Source organism: Mycteria americana, chromosome Z (assembly GCF_035582795.1).
Source record: "Mycteria americana isolate JAX WOST 10 ecotype Jacksonville Zoo and Gardens chromosome Z, USCA_MyAme_1.0, whole genome shotgun sequence".
In the NCBI taxonomy this organism is placed as follows: Eukaryota; Metazoa; Chordata; class Aves; order Ciconiiformes; family Ciconiidae; genus Mycteria; species Mycteria americana.
The window spans coordinates 63,361,170-63,375,721 of NC_134396.1; the positions used below are offsets into that span (position 1 = coordinate 63,361,170).

General features: G+C 52.5%; 1 protein-coding gene across 3 annotated transcripts; it reads right to left on the minus strand.

Moving 5' to 3' along the window:
- On the minus strand, positions 1-11,705 carry LOC142421614 (cyclin-dependent kinase 4 inhibitor B-like). 3 transcript variants are annotated; one of them, XM_075526443.1, is made up of 2 exons: positions 3,991-5,167; positions 1-1,461 (listed from the first exon to the last, which is right to left on the minus strand). In XM_075526443.1, exons 1-2 carry the CDS (start codon positions 4,132-4,134, stop codon positions 1,153-1,155), a joined length of 453 nt encoding a protein of 150 aa, XP_075382558.1. In that variant the 5' UTR covers positions 4,135-5,167; the 3' UTR covers positions 1-1,152. The 3 variants fall into 3 exon arrangements, with proteins under 3 accessions (XP_075382558.1, XP_075382559.1, XP_075382560.1); XM_075526444.1 differs by lacking the exon at positions 3,991-5,167 and adding an exon at positions 11,485-11,705 and having other exon boundaries at positions 3-1,461; XM_075526445.1 differs by lacking the exon at positions 3,991-5,167 and adding an exon at positions 10,124-10,374 and having other exon boundaries at positions 3-1,461.
- Positions 11,706-14,552: the final 2,847 nt, after the last annotated feature.

Sequence of the window (14,552 nt, forward strand, 5' to 3'; positions counted from 1 at the left end):
AATAAATAACACCGCCCAACACCGAGTAGTGCTGCGTACAGGACCGTTTAATAGTTGAACACAAGGATTGGGGTTTTTTTTTAAGCCATCCTCTTTGATATTTTGTTGTTGAATAATAACAGGCATTTCATCACACACTACAGTAGTAGTTTCTGACTACACACAGTAGTACTAACTACACACGGTAGTACGAACATTGGGTAAACGATGGAAATCTCTCAGGAAAAACAAAGGCAATGCGTGTGAAGAGATTCAGATTTATAACCAGGCTCGGTCATTTGGTTTTGTTTCCAAATGTCTGTTTTAGAGACCCGGAAAGCTGTCTTAAAAATACCGAGCTCCTTGCCCAGATCTTCTGAATGAACGGGGTACCTCCAAATGTTAAAACTGGGCAGTAGCTAAATGATTACCGACTGGTTTGTCACATGAATAGCTTTCCCTGAATACGTCTACACAAAACATTCGCAGTAGTTCCCAAATCGTCATCTCGATCAGTGTTAAATATTTTGAGACTCTCTAAGTTGAGTGGGGTGATGAGGGGAGAAGATTTGAAGATGAATTAGATGTGTAAACGGGATGGCTAATGTGTTCACTATTTCGGACGGCTATATAAAAGAATCTCAATGAAGCAGTAAAATGCAAAGCTCTCCAGGAGTGTGCAATAATGACCAAAATCAGTACCGTCGTGAACAGGACAAGTATCTGATGCAGATCAAGGCAGTGGCTTGCAGAGCAGTGAGCAAGCCGCTAAGGGAAACAGAGCGTTCTCACTTCCATAAACCGCATCAAGTTAACAATAAATGCAGCGAGGAAACGACGAATTTTTTTTCGGTCCCCCCGAGCACCGGAGGACCGTTTGCTGCTTGTCCTCCGACCGCCGGGCAGCCTGCGGAGGAGGGAGGACGAGGAGCGCTCCCCGCGGCCGTCTTTGGGTTCTTTCCGCTTTTCCTTAGAAAATTCAGCAGCCTGCATCGCCTCGCAGAAGCAGGACTCGGGGCGCCCGGGCTGTGCGGGAGGAGCTCCGGGGCAGAGGGAGCGGGGGCGGCCCGGCGCCAGCCGCGGAGATGCGCGCAGGGGGCGAGGGGAGAGGGTGGCGGCGGGGGTCGGCTGCCGCGGGGCCTGGGGCGCTGCGGCGGGGCGGCCGGCGGCGGGTCAGCGCGCAGCCCCCTCCGCGGCCGGCCCGGCTGCCGCGGCGGCGGCGGGGGGCGGCGGCGGGTGGCGCAGGTAGCAGCCCACCGGTCCGTGGGGGCCGCCCGCCGCCACGTCGAGGGGCAGGCGGCCGCGGCCGTCGGGCAGGTCGAGGCGCGCCCCGGCGCGGTGCAGCGCCGCCAGCGTCTCCAGGAAGCCGGCGCGGGCCGCGTCGTGCGCCGGGAGGCAGCCGGTGCGCGGGTCGGGGCGGTTGGGGTCGGCTCCGCGCTGCAGCAGCAGCTCGGCCACCCGCGGGCTGCCCAGCATCATCACCTGCGGGGAGAGACAGCGTCAGCGCCGCGCCGACCGCGCCGCGGAGCACCGCGGAGCACCGCGGCCGCGGAGAGCCGGGGGCGGCGGCCGGGGGGCTGCGGGGCTGGGGCGTCCGTGGGGCAAAATTTTCCGGTGCCGGCTGCTCGTGGCTGCGACCGGCGTAAACGCGCGCGGCTGTACTCGGCGACCCTCGCGGGTGCCCTCCAGCCTGAGATACCCCTCTGTGCCCTGTGACCGACTACAACATGAGCCACCACGCGTGTGATGTCCAGACGAGGCACCACATAGGTGCATGCTCTCTTCCACGGTTCATAGCCTTTATACGCATCCCGTGGTATATACGGTACTTGCGGTCTGTGTATAGACACATACGCACACGGGCGCGAGCACACGTACATATACACAGGTATATATATGCGCGTACATATATATATATACACACACACAATATACGTGCCATTTAGATATACCATTTATACGTACCATTTATTATACTGTAAATTGTGTGTGTGTGTATACCTATAGATACACCTATATATGTGTGTATGTATATATGTATATTTGTGTATATATGTGTATATGTATATGTGTGTATATATGTATATGGGTGGGTATCTGTATATGTATGTAGTGTATATACACTACATGTGTATATATGTATGTAGTGTATATATGTAGTATATACATGTATATGTATATGTACATACATATACATATACCCACCCATATACATATATACACACATACACATATACACATATATACACACATATATATACATACATACACATATATAGATATACACATATATACACTCATATATACATATAGATACTCACACAGAGTCTATGTACCCTGTGACAGCCCTGAGGAGCCATGCGTTAAGCCCCCGCGCCCTGGCCTGCGCTACCGATGCACCAGCGAGCAGTGCAGCGGCAGCACCCCGTCGGCGGCCGGGCCGGGCGGCTGGGTGTGACGGCCCTGGCAGGGGTTCAGCTCTTCTCGGTGCCCGGGGTGCATTTCCCCCCTCCCCAGCTCGGGATCAAGCGCTTCTCTCTCTCTCAGCTCCGGCTAAACCTGTGCTGCTTCTCACAGGAGCGAGGAAGGCTGTTGAGCGCCCATGGGTAGTGCACAAAACTTTTCCTGCTGAACCCCTAATGCCACTCTGCAGCTGAGCCAAAAGCATGAGCCAAAAGAAACTTCTGGCAAGGTCTGATCACGAAAGACTGAACAAAACCAAAACAAAGTCAACCAAACAAAAACAACAAACAAGCAAAAAAAAAAAAAATTACACTTGGGGTTTTACTTCCCGCATTCTCCTGCTCATTTTCAATGGAATTTTAACCTCCATAAACTGAATCTTCACACTGTAGAACATACCTTGAGACAATAGGTTTTCTCTCTATTTTATTTCTCGAGAGAATTTGGTTATGGGCTACAGATATTTGGTTTTATTTACAATATAAGTGTGAAAATGCTTATAAATGTCATAATTTATAAATTCCTATAGAGGTTAAGTTTTTCAGAAAGATAAAGAGAGTCTACATGTCAGAGTGGCAGCCATTTTGCAAAGTGCTGGTAAGGGAAACAGAACTCAGTCTCACTCTGAAATGACGGGAGGAAAGAGAAAATTTACAACATTTGGAGATCCTTTTCAGCTGGAATTTGAACCTACAATAGAAACAAAACGAATAACTTTCTAGGTGCCTTTCTCAGTAACTTACATAAGTAAAATATTTCCTTTTCCATATAAAGTGCAAGGACCGAAATGGCTGTTCAGCTTAGCTGGTGAATCATTACATATATCGCTTCAAATGACAACTCGAGAAAACCTTTTCATGAAATACACAAGTCCAGTTTAGATCACAGGACATTAATCGTTCAATGAGCATTTAAAAGCTTTCAGCTTAAATATGTCGATTAATATAACACACTTCCAGCTCTCAAAATGCCTGGAAAGCAACTCCACTAGACACTGGTACTTGCAATATCTACCAATGAATACTACCACTATTGATAAATAGCGAATATAAAAAATGCTACTAATAATGGTGATGACTACTAATAAATACCTAGTTTCAAGTTACAATTTCTACTCAGTGACAATTTCTACTCCATCTTCTGTGCTGTTCTTTCACATGAAAATACTAATAAGGGACCCCACTTGGATTTCCTTGGGGAAAAAGACCCGTTAAGGCTATATTTAAAACAAACGAGAAAAGCTAATCGAAGCGCAGTCAGCTCCCTGGACCCATCTGGAAGCGGATTTTGCAGTCCCACTTTTCCTTTTAAGTACCCTCTAACATAATTCGTTTGCTGCCAGCGGTGCCCCCCTAAACTCCATCTAGTACTTGCAGGAGGGCGAGGGTTCCCCAAAGCTCCCGCCTGCATTCAGGCAGCTGCGGCTGGAGTCCCGTTCCCACCGTAAAAAGAAGAATTCGTTCAAAACCCGAAATCCCCCCCCACACCCGCCAGCGTTGCAGAGGACGGCTCCCCCTACCCGTCCCCCCACCCCCCGGTGCTCCCTACCTGGAGCGGGGTCCTCCCAAAGGAGTTGGTCCCGTTGGGATCCGCGCCCGCGTCCAGGAGCCTCCGCACCTCCTCGCGGTCCCCGCGGGCGGCGGCACTGCACAGCCGGTCGCTGGAGCCGTCGCCCCGGGGGGACCCCTCCATCGGCCCCGCCGGCCCGACTCGCACGGCCGCCCCGGCTTTCTGTCTCCCCTGGCCGGGACCTCGCCCGCCGCGGCGATGCAGCTCCTCCTCCCCGAGGGCAGCCGCCGCCCCCCGGCCCCGAGCCGGCCCCCCCGGGGCAGGCGGCCCCTGGCCCGGCCCTGCGTACCCGCCCTGCGCACACCCCGGGCTTATGTAAGTTACTGAGGGCGCTGCAGCAGCCCCCCGCCGCCGGCCCAGGCGGGGAGCGGAGCGCGGTGCTGGCGGCTGCCGTGAAATCCGCGACCCTCCCGGGGGGACGACAGGGGGGCGGCGGAGGACGGCGAGGCGCCCGCAGACCGCTCCGCCAGGTGCCAGCCGGGGGCCGCTCGGCACCCCCACGGGGGAGCGCCGTGTCACGGCCCCCCGAGAGGGCGGGCCGGCTGCGGCGGGGCCTGCCTGCCTGCCGGGCGCCGTCGGTGCCGGAGAAGGAAGGGCCGGGGGCTACGGGCCGGCGCCCCCCGCCCCTCCCACATTGCGGGGGGTGCCAAGGCAGGGAGGGGGCCACAGCCCCACCGGCAAACGGCTTCTCCGGGCTGCCCGGGGCTGGCCGCAGCCGCCGCGGCCCGGGCAGGTGGGACGCGCCCCGTGGCTGTCTTGCGTGGGGCGGGCGGGCCAGAGGGGGACCAGAGCCCTAGCGGGGCAGAGAGGGACGCCCGTGCTATAGGCGGGTTTGGCCTCTGCCTCCGGAGGGGGGGCCCTGCCCTGCCCCGAGCCCCTCCGAGCCGTGGGTCTGGGGTCCGTCCCTCCGCCCCGCCGCCAGCCAGGAGCGGGCGGCCCGGATGAGGAAGAGAGCCGTGCCCGCAGGAAGTCTGCGATCCACCTAATGGCACCCGGCAGAAGAGGATCGCTTCGCCCCGGCCCTGCGGGAGCCTCTCGCGGGCAGGAAAACCGCGGCGAGACCCAGCCGGCATAAGGTACGGCTCCAGCCCGGCAGCCAGAGGCTGGGCAGGGCCTCACCTTGCCGCTGTGAAGGTCGCCAAAAAACAAGCACCTGGCTCCTCCCTCTGCTTCCCGCCCTCCCCCTCATCCCTCCTGCACAAAGCGGCTCCCCGCTGCGGGCCTCCGACACCCCTGGAAGGGATCCCCCCGTCGAGGGGAGCGGGGGATCGGCCCCAGCGCTCGCGGGGCCGCGCAGCACCCACGACCCGCGGATTGCAGGTTTCATTCCGCCGCCCCGAAGCCACGGGCAGACCTGGGCAAGGTGAAGGAGGGGGTTTAAGGCTCCCGCATTCCCGCAGGGCAACGCGGAGAGCGGGGCGTTTCGGAGCCACCGCCGAGGTCGGACAGTGAAGTGAGCAAATACAGAAAACAGATTAAGGAAGTTTTTTAGGGTGGGTTTTTTTTTTTTTTCTCCCCCAGTGTCAGTTCCCTAATCTCATCTTTTTAATTGCAGAAAACCGGTGCGATTGCCACAGAAGCAGTATCTGCCGCCGCCGATGCACCTTTGTTCCCTTCGGCGTTAACCTCCCCCCGCGCCGCGCGGGCACACGAAAGGGGAAAAATGGAGATTTTATGTCTACACGTACCGACGGCCGAGAGGCAGAGGCGTCCTCGGATGGAGAGAAATAAACACAAATTTATCCCTGCGTAGACAAGTCAGAGGTTGCACTGAAATTCCCTCATTTGCGGGCTTTCTGAGCCTCCCTAGGAAAGTTTCTGGGGAAAGTGGCGTTACGAGGGCAGGGTGGGGCGTTTGAAGGGGGCTTGCGTGGGGCGAGGCGCCCGCTCGGCAGGGACCTGCGGTGGGCTCCCACGCACCGTGGCTTTGCTGCAGCGCGAGGTGCAGAACGGTCCCCAGGGCTGGCGGGCGATTAAAAAAAAAAAATTAAAAAAGCAACAAATAAAGTTTAAAAGTGGATTTTTAAAAAGTCCATAAAGTCTGAGAAATTAAGAGGAAAGGATGCCCCACCCAAAAGGCAAAGTGACCTCCAGTCTTTCGTGCGCTCTCTGCCATTAATGGTAGCCACGTAGAGATAAATCCAAGGAGAAAACCTCCTTGGTTACGTGTGTTAGGTGTCTTAAAATTTCAAATCAATAGTGAGGCGCGGCAGGGTTGCATATTATCGCTGGCTAATCTTGCTTTCTGTGAAATAGTATTGATAGTGGATTATATGCATCTGTGCGTGTGTGTATAAAAATATGTATACCTGTCTTTTTGTGAATATGTAAGTATAAAAAAATTTATACGCTCACAAGCCAACATATTTGTAAGTGCAGACGCTACCAGAGGAGTCAGAGGGCCTGTCTGCATCTCCATCCCTGCTAAAATCTGTTAAAAGCTAGGAAATCGCAGAATGGCGTAAAACAACAAATCCGGTCCCGTGCTAGCGATTTCTGAAACTCCAAATCACTTATCAGGCTACTGGATCATTAAAAAGACACAATTTTAAGTTGCATTATTGAAGTCATACGAATTGTTCCCCCACAAAAGAAAATCCTATTTTGCACAATTCTGTTACCAACAAACGACCTCAGATTAATCGAAACATGACAACACACGGTCATATCTGAAGTTACGGAAATAATAGCCGCGTCTGTGCTAATGTGTTTTGAAAACGACTCCTGTATTTTGGGGAAAGGGAGGAGAAACCACTTTCTCTCCCCAAAGAAACCTTACTGCAAAGATATTTTCCCGAAGGAAAAGAAAAATCGACCCACGTTAAGCAGTCTCCCTATCCTACATTCCTCCTCTTATTTCTTTTTAAAGCCACTGTTCAACAATACAGATCTTTGACACTGAAAACAGATCAATTTTAATACTAAAGTACAGCAATCCTGCAAATTGATCTGAGATGTTTTGATAATAGCATACAGAACGGAAAAGGTAATTTTCAGTTACCAAAAGCGGCCATCTTACGCCCTGTTTAAGGCTTAGCAAGTACTACCTTTTTAATGAAAAAAATTTTTTTTAAAGTATTTCAAAACATTTATGTGAGTTATTTTATCATCTAAGGAGTACTTCGGTAATAAGCATTCGTAGATAAGGGTAATACTCGGTAGTAAGGGGTTAATTAAATACTACAAAGAGACAACGTATAGAGAACATAATATTGAGGTTTTCTCGCCTGTAAATAGGCAAAAAAGGCGCGGGAGGGGCAGGGGTGGGGGGTGCAATGGAGAGGTTGCATGGAAGTAACCTGATTTACTGTTGGGGGAGGAAAAAGAGTTATTTGGAGTTATGCTAAAAATGAAGCAAACCCGATGAAGATAAATAGTTGAACAGTATCTTTCTACTCTTCAGCTTAAAGTATCAGTGTATTTGCAAAGATAATTATCCTCATTACACATATTGGGTAAGAAGAAGAAAATTTAGCACCTTAATTTTAGACCTTTAGAATTTATGCATAGAGGTTTCTTTTGAACATAAAAATGACAAAAAAAAAAAAAGAACAAGAAGAAAAAAAAAAAGAAACCCAAACCCCAAAAGAACCCAACAGCCTGCAATAAAAGAATAAAGAATAAATACAGCGGTTTCTGTTTTCCGAGTCGTGCGATACAAAATTGCGCAGAGCGCATTTCTGAATGTATATATGCTGCCTACATAGCTGTGAAATTATCCCCAGATATTTTCACAATTTTCTTAGAAACCTTCAAAAAAATTTTAGATGGTATTATTTCGGTCCCTCATTTTGGGCTACCCAGTCATCAGAAAGTAAAACGAGCTAATGGCTCTGAATAATCACCTAGCAGTTTACAAAAAGTAATTAAACATTCGTCAGGCAAAATATTCCCTTGCTTAAAAAAACAAATAGCGAAGCAGAGACAAATCACAAATAAACACACACAAGGAAAAGCAAATAAAATCTCTCCCATCGTCCGAAGAAATAAACAGGTTTAGATGTTGCAAGAAAAATCTACCGCGGCGCGGCCGACTTTCTGCCCGGGTGGGTGGGTGGCTGTCGGATTGCCTCCATCAGCCCGTTTTTGGGTGTCGATGCCCGACGAGCACCCACTCGGAGCTCAGAAACAGCTTCGTGGACGCTCTTTCGACAACAGACTCCCTCTCCCTATAACACCGCTCGAGGAGTGTTAAAATTTTCTTTGTTTCGTCTATCTAATCAAGCAATTTAATTCTGAGCAAAGCTTGAGAATAGGACCCGTCTCTCTAAATAGGAAAAAAGGGCAAAAAGAGCTGTTTTCTCTTTATTTCCAAAATTATATTTTTCCCCTGAAATAGATTTCCATCCAACCCGAACATGAGGCCACTCTCTTCCTGAAAACTGTGGCCCGAAACACTATGGGTTCGGGGTTTGCTGTCTCCGAGCTGCCAAAATATTAATGCATTACTTTTGTGACTGTAATGTTGTTACATCCTATTACGGAAGGAGTACGGTTAGGCAAAAGACAAAATCTCATCTTTTTTTTAGATTAAACACACACCTTTGTCTTACCCCTTCCCAGCCCCTTCAGAATCAGATTTTCGGCACATTTCAGTGACTATTTTAGACCTAGCTGGCATTTTATAAGAACTCGATCTACCCGATGACAAGCTCGGGGGGGGGGGGGGGAGCAGCAGTATTTACAGCAAGTGTGGAAATAGAGAGAAAAAAAATGGCTACACTGCCTGATCCACGAGAGGGTTTTGTCCTTGCTACAGAGAATTTACTTGGAGATAATCAGCACCTTCCTATTTACATTTTATACTCGAGATTCATGCATTTCAGGTCAGCCAGAGTTTATAGTTTCTTTTTCCCCCATCTAGTGTAAGCTGAAGAAATTAGGCCTACTACAAATGCAAGAAACTAGGGCTTTGAAGGTAACAAGGAAAACTGGATATTGTTTCTGATTATTTTATATATATATACACACACACACACACACACACTCCCACATTTGATATTCAAAAAGTGTTTAAAGTGTTCTAACCAGAGACTGGAGCAGGCAAGCTGTGAATTGCTTTATCTCCACACCTCGAGTGCTATAGCTTGAAGGGTTTAAATTTTTATATATATATTATATATATATATAAAATATATAATCTCTATTTTTGTAGATATTTTCAGGCAAATATTTCTACTTTCCGTCTCTCCTACCTCTGTTCTTCTCCAGTCTGCACTCTGGATTAGAGGAGGTTGTGGACTCCTCTAATGACCCCCTACGAGGATTTTGCAGAACAATCCTCAAATATTCATAAAAATTAATATTCGCTTTATTTTGCAGCATGTGTCTAATTATGTGTAATGATCGAGGCCTAAGCTGCGCCGTGCAGATCCACAAGAACCCGATTTTGCATTCCGCAGTCAGGAAAAAGTCTCTGAAAACGCCGGAACCTCGGGTGTCTCTCAAGGTCCTTTATACGCGTGTATTTTAATTACTCTTTCTGACGCTGCTCGGCCGGTCTGACCCTTATTGCGCATATTTATATGACAGCAAGGGAAGGCAAAGTAGGGCACTGTATTTCACTGTCATTTACAACAGTGGAAAGTAACACACGCTCGGAAAACAGTGGCCATTTTCTCTCTTCAGAGCAATAGTTATGTTCCTTGCTGGCAAGGAATCGGCTGCAAATGTTGGTGAGGGGTGGTGGGTTTGTTTTTTCTAAAGGAGCCATAGAGAAAACGAAAAGAAAAACTTATCAAGGGGGAAAAAGAAGGGCAGAAATAAGTTACAGTAACTTTTCAAGAACCCGTCGTTTTCTGCTGCGTTAAAAAAAAAAAAAAAAAAAAAAAAAAAAAACAACACACACCAGAAAGAATAACCCCCACGCCTGTGCAAACCTCACGTGTTCCCGTTGCAATCTGAGCATGTGGCGCGGAGAGGGCTCCGCGGCGCTGCGCGACCGGGGCCGGGCTGCGCCACCGGGGCCGGGCTGCCGCGGGGAGCGGGCGCCCCGCTCGCCCGGGACGGCCGCCGCCGCCTCCCGCTCCCGTTCCCGCCGCCCCGTCGGGCCGTCCGCGACGTGGGGGCCGTCCCCCGCCGCCCCCCGCAGCCGCGCTCCCCGGGGCCCTACCTGGGCCGGGGGCTCCCGCGGCGCCTCCGCCGCAGGACCAGCAGCAGGGCCAGGCGCGGCGGCCAGCGCCGCCCCAGCGCCCCGACGACGCCGCGGAGGATGCGCCAGCCCAGCGCCCGGGCCCGGCGCAGGCTGCGGGCGCGCCGAAAGCGGACGGTGCACCTTATCCGTGGGGTCATGGGTGCGGGGCAGCCCCCGCCGTGCCGCGCTAGAAATACCTCCCCGGCGGGGCCCCACCGGTGAGTCGGCCCTCTCACCCTCCATTCATTGGAGAGGACTTTCTTTTTTTTTTCCCCTCTTCTTCTTTTTTTCTTTTCCGTTTGACTAATTTCGACTCTCCGCTTCGCCTTACCTCCCTCCCCCCCTCCTCCTCTCCCCCCCTCCTCCTCTGCCCCCCCCCCCCTGCCCTTAAACGCCTCCCATGATGATGGCTCCCGCCTCGAAAGCGGGCGCAGGAGGACCGGCGGCGGGGGATGGGGGCGGGGGAGGCCGCCGGTTCCTCTCCCCTCCCACCGGCTCGCCCCGAGGAGCACCACCACCAAACGGGCGTGGAGGCCGGCCAATCGCAGGGCGCTCCCCTGCTTTCAAATAAAGCCTTGACGACATGTCCTTGCCCTCCTCCCCCGTCTGTCCCCTCCAAACACGCCGCCTCCCGCTCCGTTTTGCGGGGGGGGGGCGGGGGAGAGTGTATTTTGGTTTTTTTTCCTTGTAATTGGTTGGTTTTGGACCCTGCTCCCCTCGGGACCCCTTCGGCGGGGCGGGGGCTGAGGCGGCCCGACGCAGCGCGACCCCCGCCCGTCCCCCCGGGGGCCGCCTTGGTGCCCCGGAGGGGCGGCTAGCGGATCCCTGCCGCTTTAACAGCGCAGGCCAGTATTGGCCCGGGCGAGCAGCTATTTCCTTGTCACATGGTCATTTGAACGCGACGCGGGGCCGTTGCGTAGCGGAGCGAAAAAAAAAAAAACAACAACAAAAAAAAAGCGGATCTCGTCTCCCCCCGCCGGTAACCGAAACGGGTGATTAACTGTTTCCTCTCCCTCGACCCTCTCCCCGGCCGTGCTCCGCGGTGCCGGACCGCTTTGTTTTCCGTTTGAAGGGTGAGATTTTGGAGCGGGGGCGGGGGGAGAGCGGCGGAGGAGCGCTGAAAAGCCCGGAGCAACCTGCCGGCTCTCCCCTCCCGGGCCGGCTCCAGGCGCTGCGGCGGGGACGGCCGGAGGGGTGCTGAGCCCCCCGACAGCCGGTGCTGAGCGAGGCCTGCCACCCGGCAGAGGATCTCTGTCCTCTGGTGGTCCCGCTATCCACTGTCCCCCCCCTCCCCGGGAACCCCTCTGCCTGCGCACCCCCCCTCCCGGGGCGCGGGGTACCTCCGTGCGAGGCGCGGGAAAGGGTGATGGGCAGGGAGAGTGTCGGTCCTGCGGGCGCATCTTCGCCCTCCCCGGGCGCGGCGGGGAGGCACGGCAAGGCACGGCACGGCACGGCTCGGCACGGCTAGTCGCGGCTCGGCGCGGAGCTGCGGGTGCTCAGGAACTGCAGGGAGCCGGCGGGAAAGGCTCCGGGGAGGGGAGGCAGCGCGACAGTCCCTGGGAGGGCTGGTGAATATAAGCGTATGCAACACCCCCCCCATAACAAACACCTCCTTCTCTCGGCTGGACAAACAGTCGTAACACCGATATCAATAGACGTTTCCTTCTGCCTGGGCACAGAGTGACCTTAACAGCAGTGCTAATAAAGAAGAGCCTGTAATGGTCTCTGCTGGACTGAGCCCGATTTCAAGCCTGGGAAACGGGTGAGTGAAAACAGCCATTTCGAAGTGAAAGTAGCTCTTCGAGAGATGCTTTTTTTTTTTCCCTTTTTCTTTTCCCCTCCCGTGGCGACTCCTCCCCGACAGGCAAGGCAAAAATGAGAGAAATGAATGCCTGCCTGGGTGCACGATGAAGGTGCTGGAGCGACAGTGGGAGGAGGATGAAGTGACAGTTTTGGCAATAGAAACCAATACCCACCAACGCTGAATGCATGACCAAGCTGGGCCGGAGGAGCATCTCGCCAATCTTGCCGTGCACAGGGCACAAGCCCTGCTGCAGAAGGTTGTGTGCGTGTGCGTGCGTGTGTGTATGCGTGCGTGCATGCACATGTACTCAATTACAGCTGCCATATTAACAATAAAAAGCACGAGTTATCTGCCACGTTAAACGTAATGCTTTTAGGACTTTCTTGAAACATGTATTGCTGCTGCGGTTTGCTGTTAACAATTACTATTATTCTTTTCAGGGAGGGCTCCGAGCCCCAGAGCCAGTGCTGCTGCCAGAAGAAAAAGTGCCTGTGGAAGCTCCCATGGCTGAGCGGGATCGCGCTGGGGACCCCCATCCTCCCACGGGGTGAGTAGTCCCCACTATGGGCCTGGCCCGGGCAGGGGGTCTGGACCTGTGGTGTGGGGCAGATCTATAGTAATTGGGCATTTAGCCCTGCTGGGTTTTGACAGCATATTCTGCTCATCTGGTGCAGTCAGCCTAGGAAAGTCTGTTATTTCCCTGCCCGTTTTATGCATCATCCGTATTATCATTATTGTTGTTGTTGTTATTGTTGTTGTTATTGTTTCATAAGCTGTAATGGAAATGCTCAAAATTTTAAATCGAATTCTGGTTCTTGGAGAAAACAACCTTTTAAAATAGGAATACTGGTCTAACTAAGGTTGGGAGCGTGGTTTATTAGACCCTTACTTTTCTGTAAAGAGGGTGGTCAGGCTCTAGCCTGCCCTGTCTCCATGCATGGTCCTGGCTCCATCTCGGTTCCCTCAGGCATGGGATGCAGGCACTTGACTGCATGTCCCCAGTGTCGTCCTTGGCTTACTTACGGCTACGCCATGCACTAAGACAGAACATGGTACAATTTCATCAGGTGTTGTCATTGCATATTGTAATTTTATATTTTTTCTATTTAAAGATATGTATAAAATATATATTCTAGGCATTCTTATACCAAACAAGCATGAATATAGACTAAATGTAATGTGATTTTTTAAGCATATTTTATATGCATATAATATGGTTATAATTAAACATAAGTGTATTACGTATAAAAATAATTGATAAGCAAATACGTAGGCTTGATACATAATCATAACGTTTTTTATATATAAGCATATTATGTATATTTTTATCTAGATATTACATACATGTATTATGTACAGAAACGGCATAACTTCATATTTAGAGCGTGCCAGCTTATACGAAGTAATTATAAAGCACGCATTGCATAAAATTGTGTTGTAATAAATTACATATTCCCACACGTTATATAAAAGTATATATATTATTTTTAATGTTTATGTATGAAATATGTAGGAGTTGGACGCTGGGTAGGAACGTGAAATGGAGAGAAATGCTTTTCCCCTCTAATTCTCTACGGGTAGCCCTGCGAAGTGCCCCGCGTTTGCGCCGGGGAAGGAGACCCGAGCTCTCCCGCTGCCCCGCCTTGCTTCCCCTTCTCCGTCCCCAGCGCGGGATGTGTGGCCTCCGGGGAGGGAGGCAGGGGCTGCAAGCGCTGTCCTCGCCGCCCGCCTCACCGCCCTGCCCGCGGCTGCCCGGCCCCTTCCCGCAGCGCAGCCGTGGTGGTTCGGGACCCGCCGCGGCGGGAGCGGCTTTTCCCGGCCGCCCGCCTCCCCTTGGCGGAGGCTGGGCTGCCGCTGCGGCTGTTCCGAGGGATGCTCAGGGCCAGCTTCCCGCCGCCGGGGCAGCCAGTGAAGTATGGACCAGCTCTCGGGTGATTCCTCTGCCCCCGCCCGCCCTGCTCCCCCAGCAGCACAGGCGCTACGGCCGCGTGCTGTGGCAGCGGCTCGTCTGTTTCTTTACCAAACGTGCTGCCTTCGAGCAGCTTGGGAGGCCCTGGGGCCGAGCTCGGACCTCCCACTTTTCATTTTTAGTTCCACGCTGCCTTCCTTTTGCAGCCACCATGATTTCTTCAAAATACTGTTAATCTTACAGTAACTCAGGAAGGTCACCTGCAAGTTGGTAAAACACCTATGACTTCAAGCGAGGGCGGCATCGGGCTTGCAGAGACACAAATCGCTCTTTATTTTCTCCTTCCAGGTCCCATGTTTACAACCTTCATGAGAAGAGCCACGGATGCGCCACGGGCCCATGCACAGACATGCACAGCATCTTACGTGGTGTTAAGAAGGTATTTGCCAAAGCCGCAATCGCACCAGGAAGCCCCAGTTCCCCGCTGTCCCAGCCGGTTTTGCTAGGGAGAGGCAGAGGTTGGCTTCAGCGCCCCTTGAGTCCGATTTAACTCGAATCTGAAATCAAACGGGGAGCAGTCGGCTCGGGCCCCGGAAAGCCCGGAGCCTCTCCCATCCCCTGCAGACGGAGAGCTGGGAAGTGCGAGCGGGGAGCCCCCGGGAGGAGGGTAAAGAGAAAGCCCAGACGCGGTCCTG

Coding starts and splice junctions, on each gene's coding strand:
- LOC142421614 (XM_075526443.1), bottom strand. CDS start 4,134: ATGGAGGGGTCCCCCCGGGGCGACGGCTCCAGCGACCGGCTGTGCAGT. Junction 1,462..3,990: donor TTGGGAGGACCCCGCTCCAG/GTAGGGAGCACC, acceptor CTCTCCCCGCAG/GTGATGATGCTGGGCAGCCC.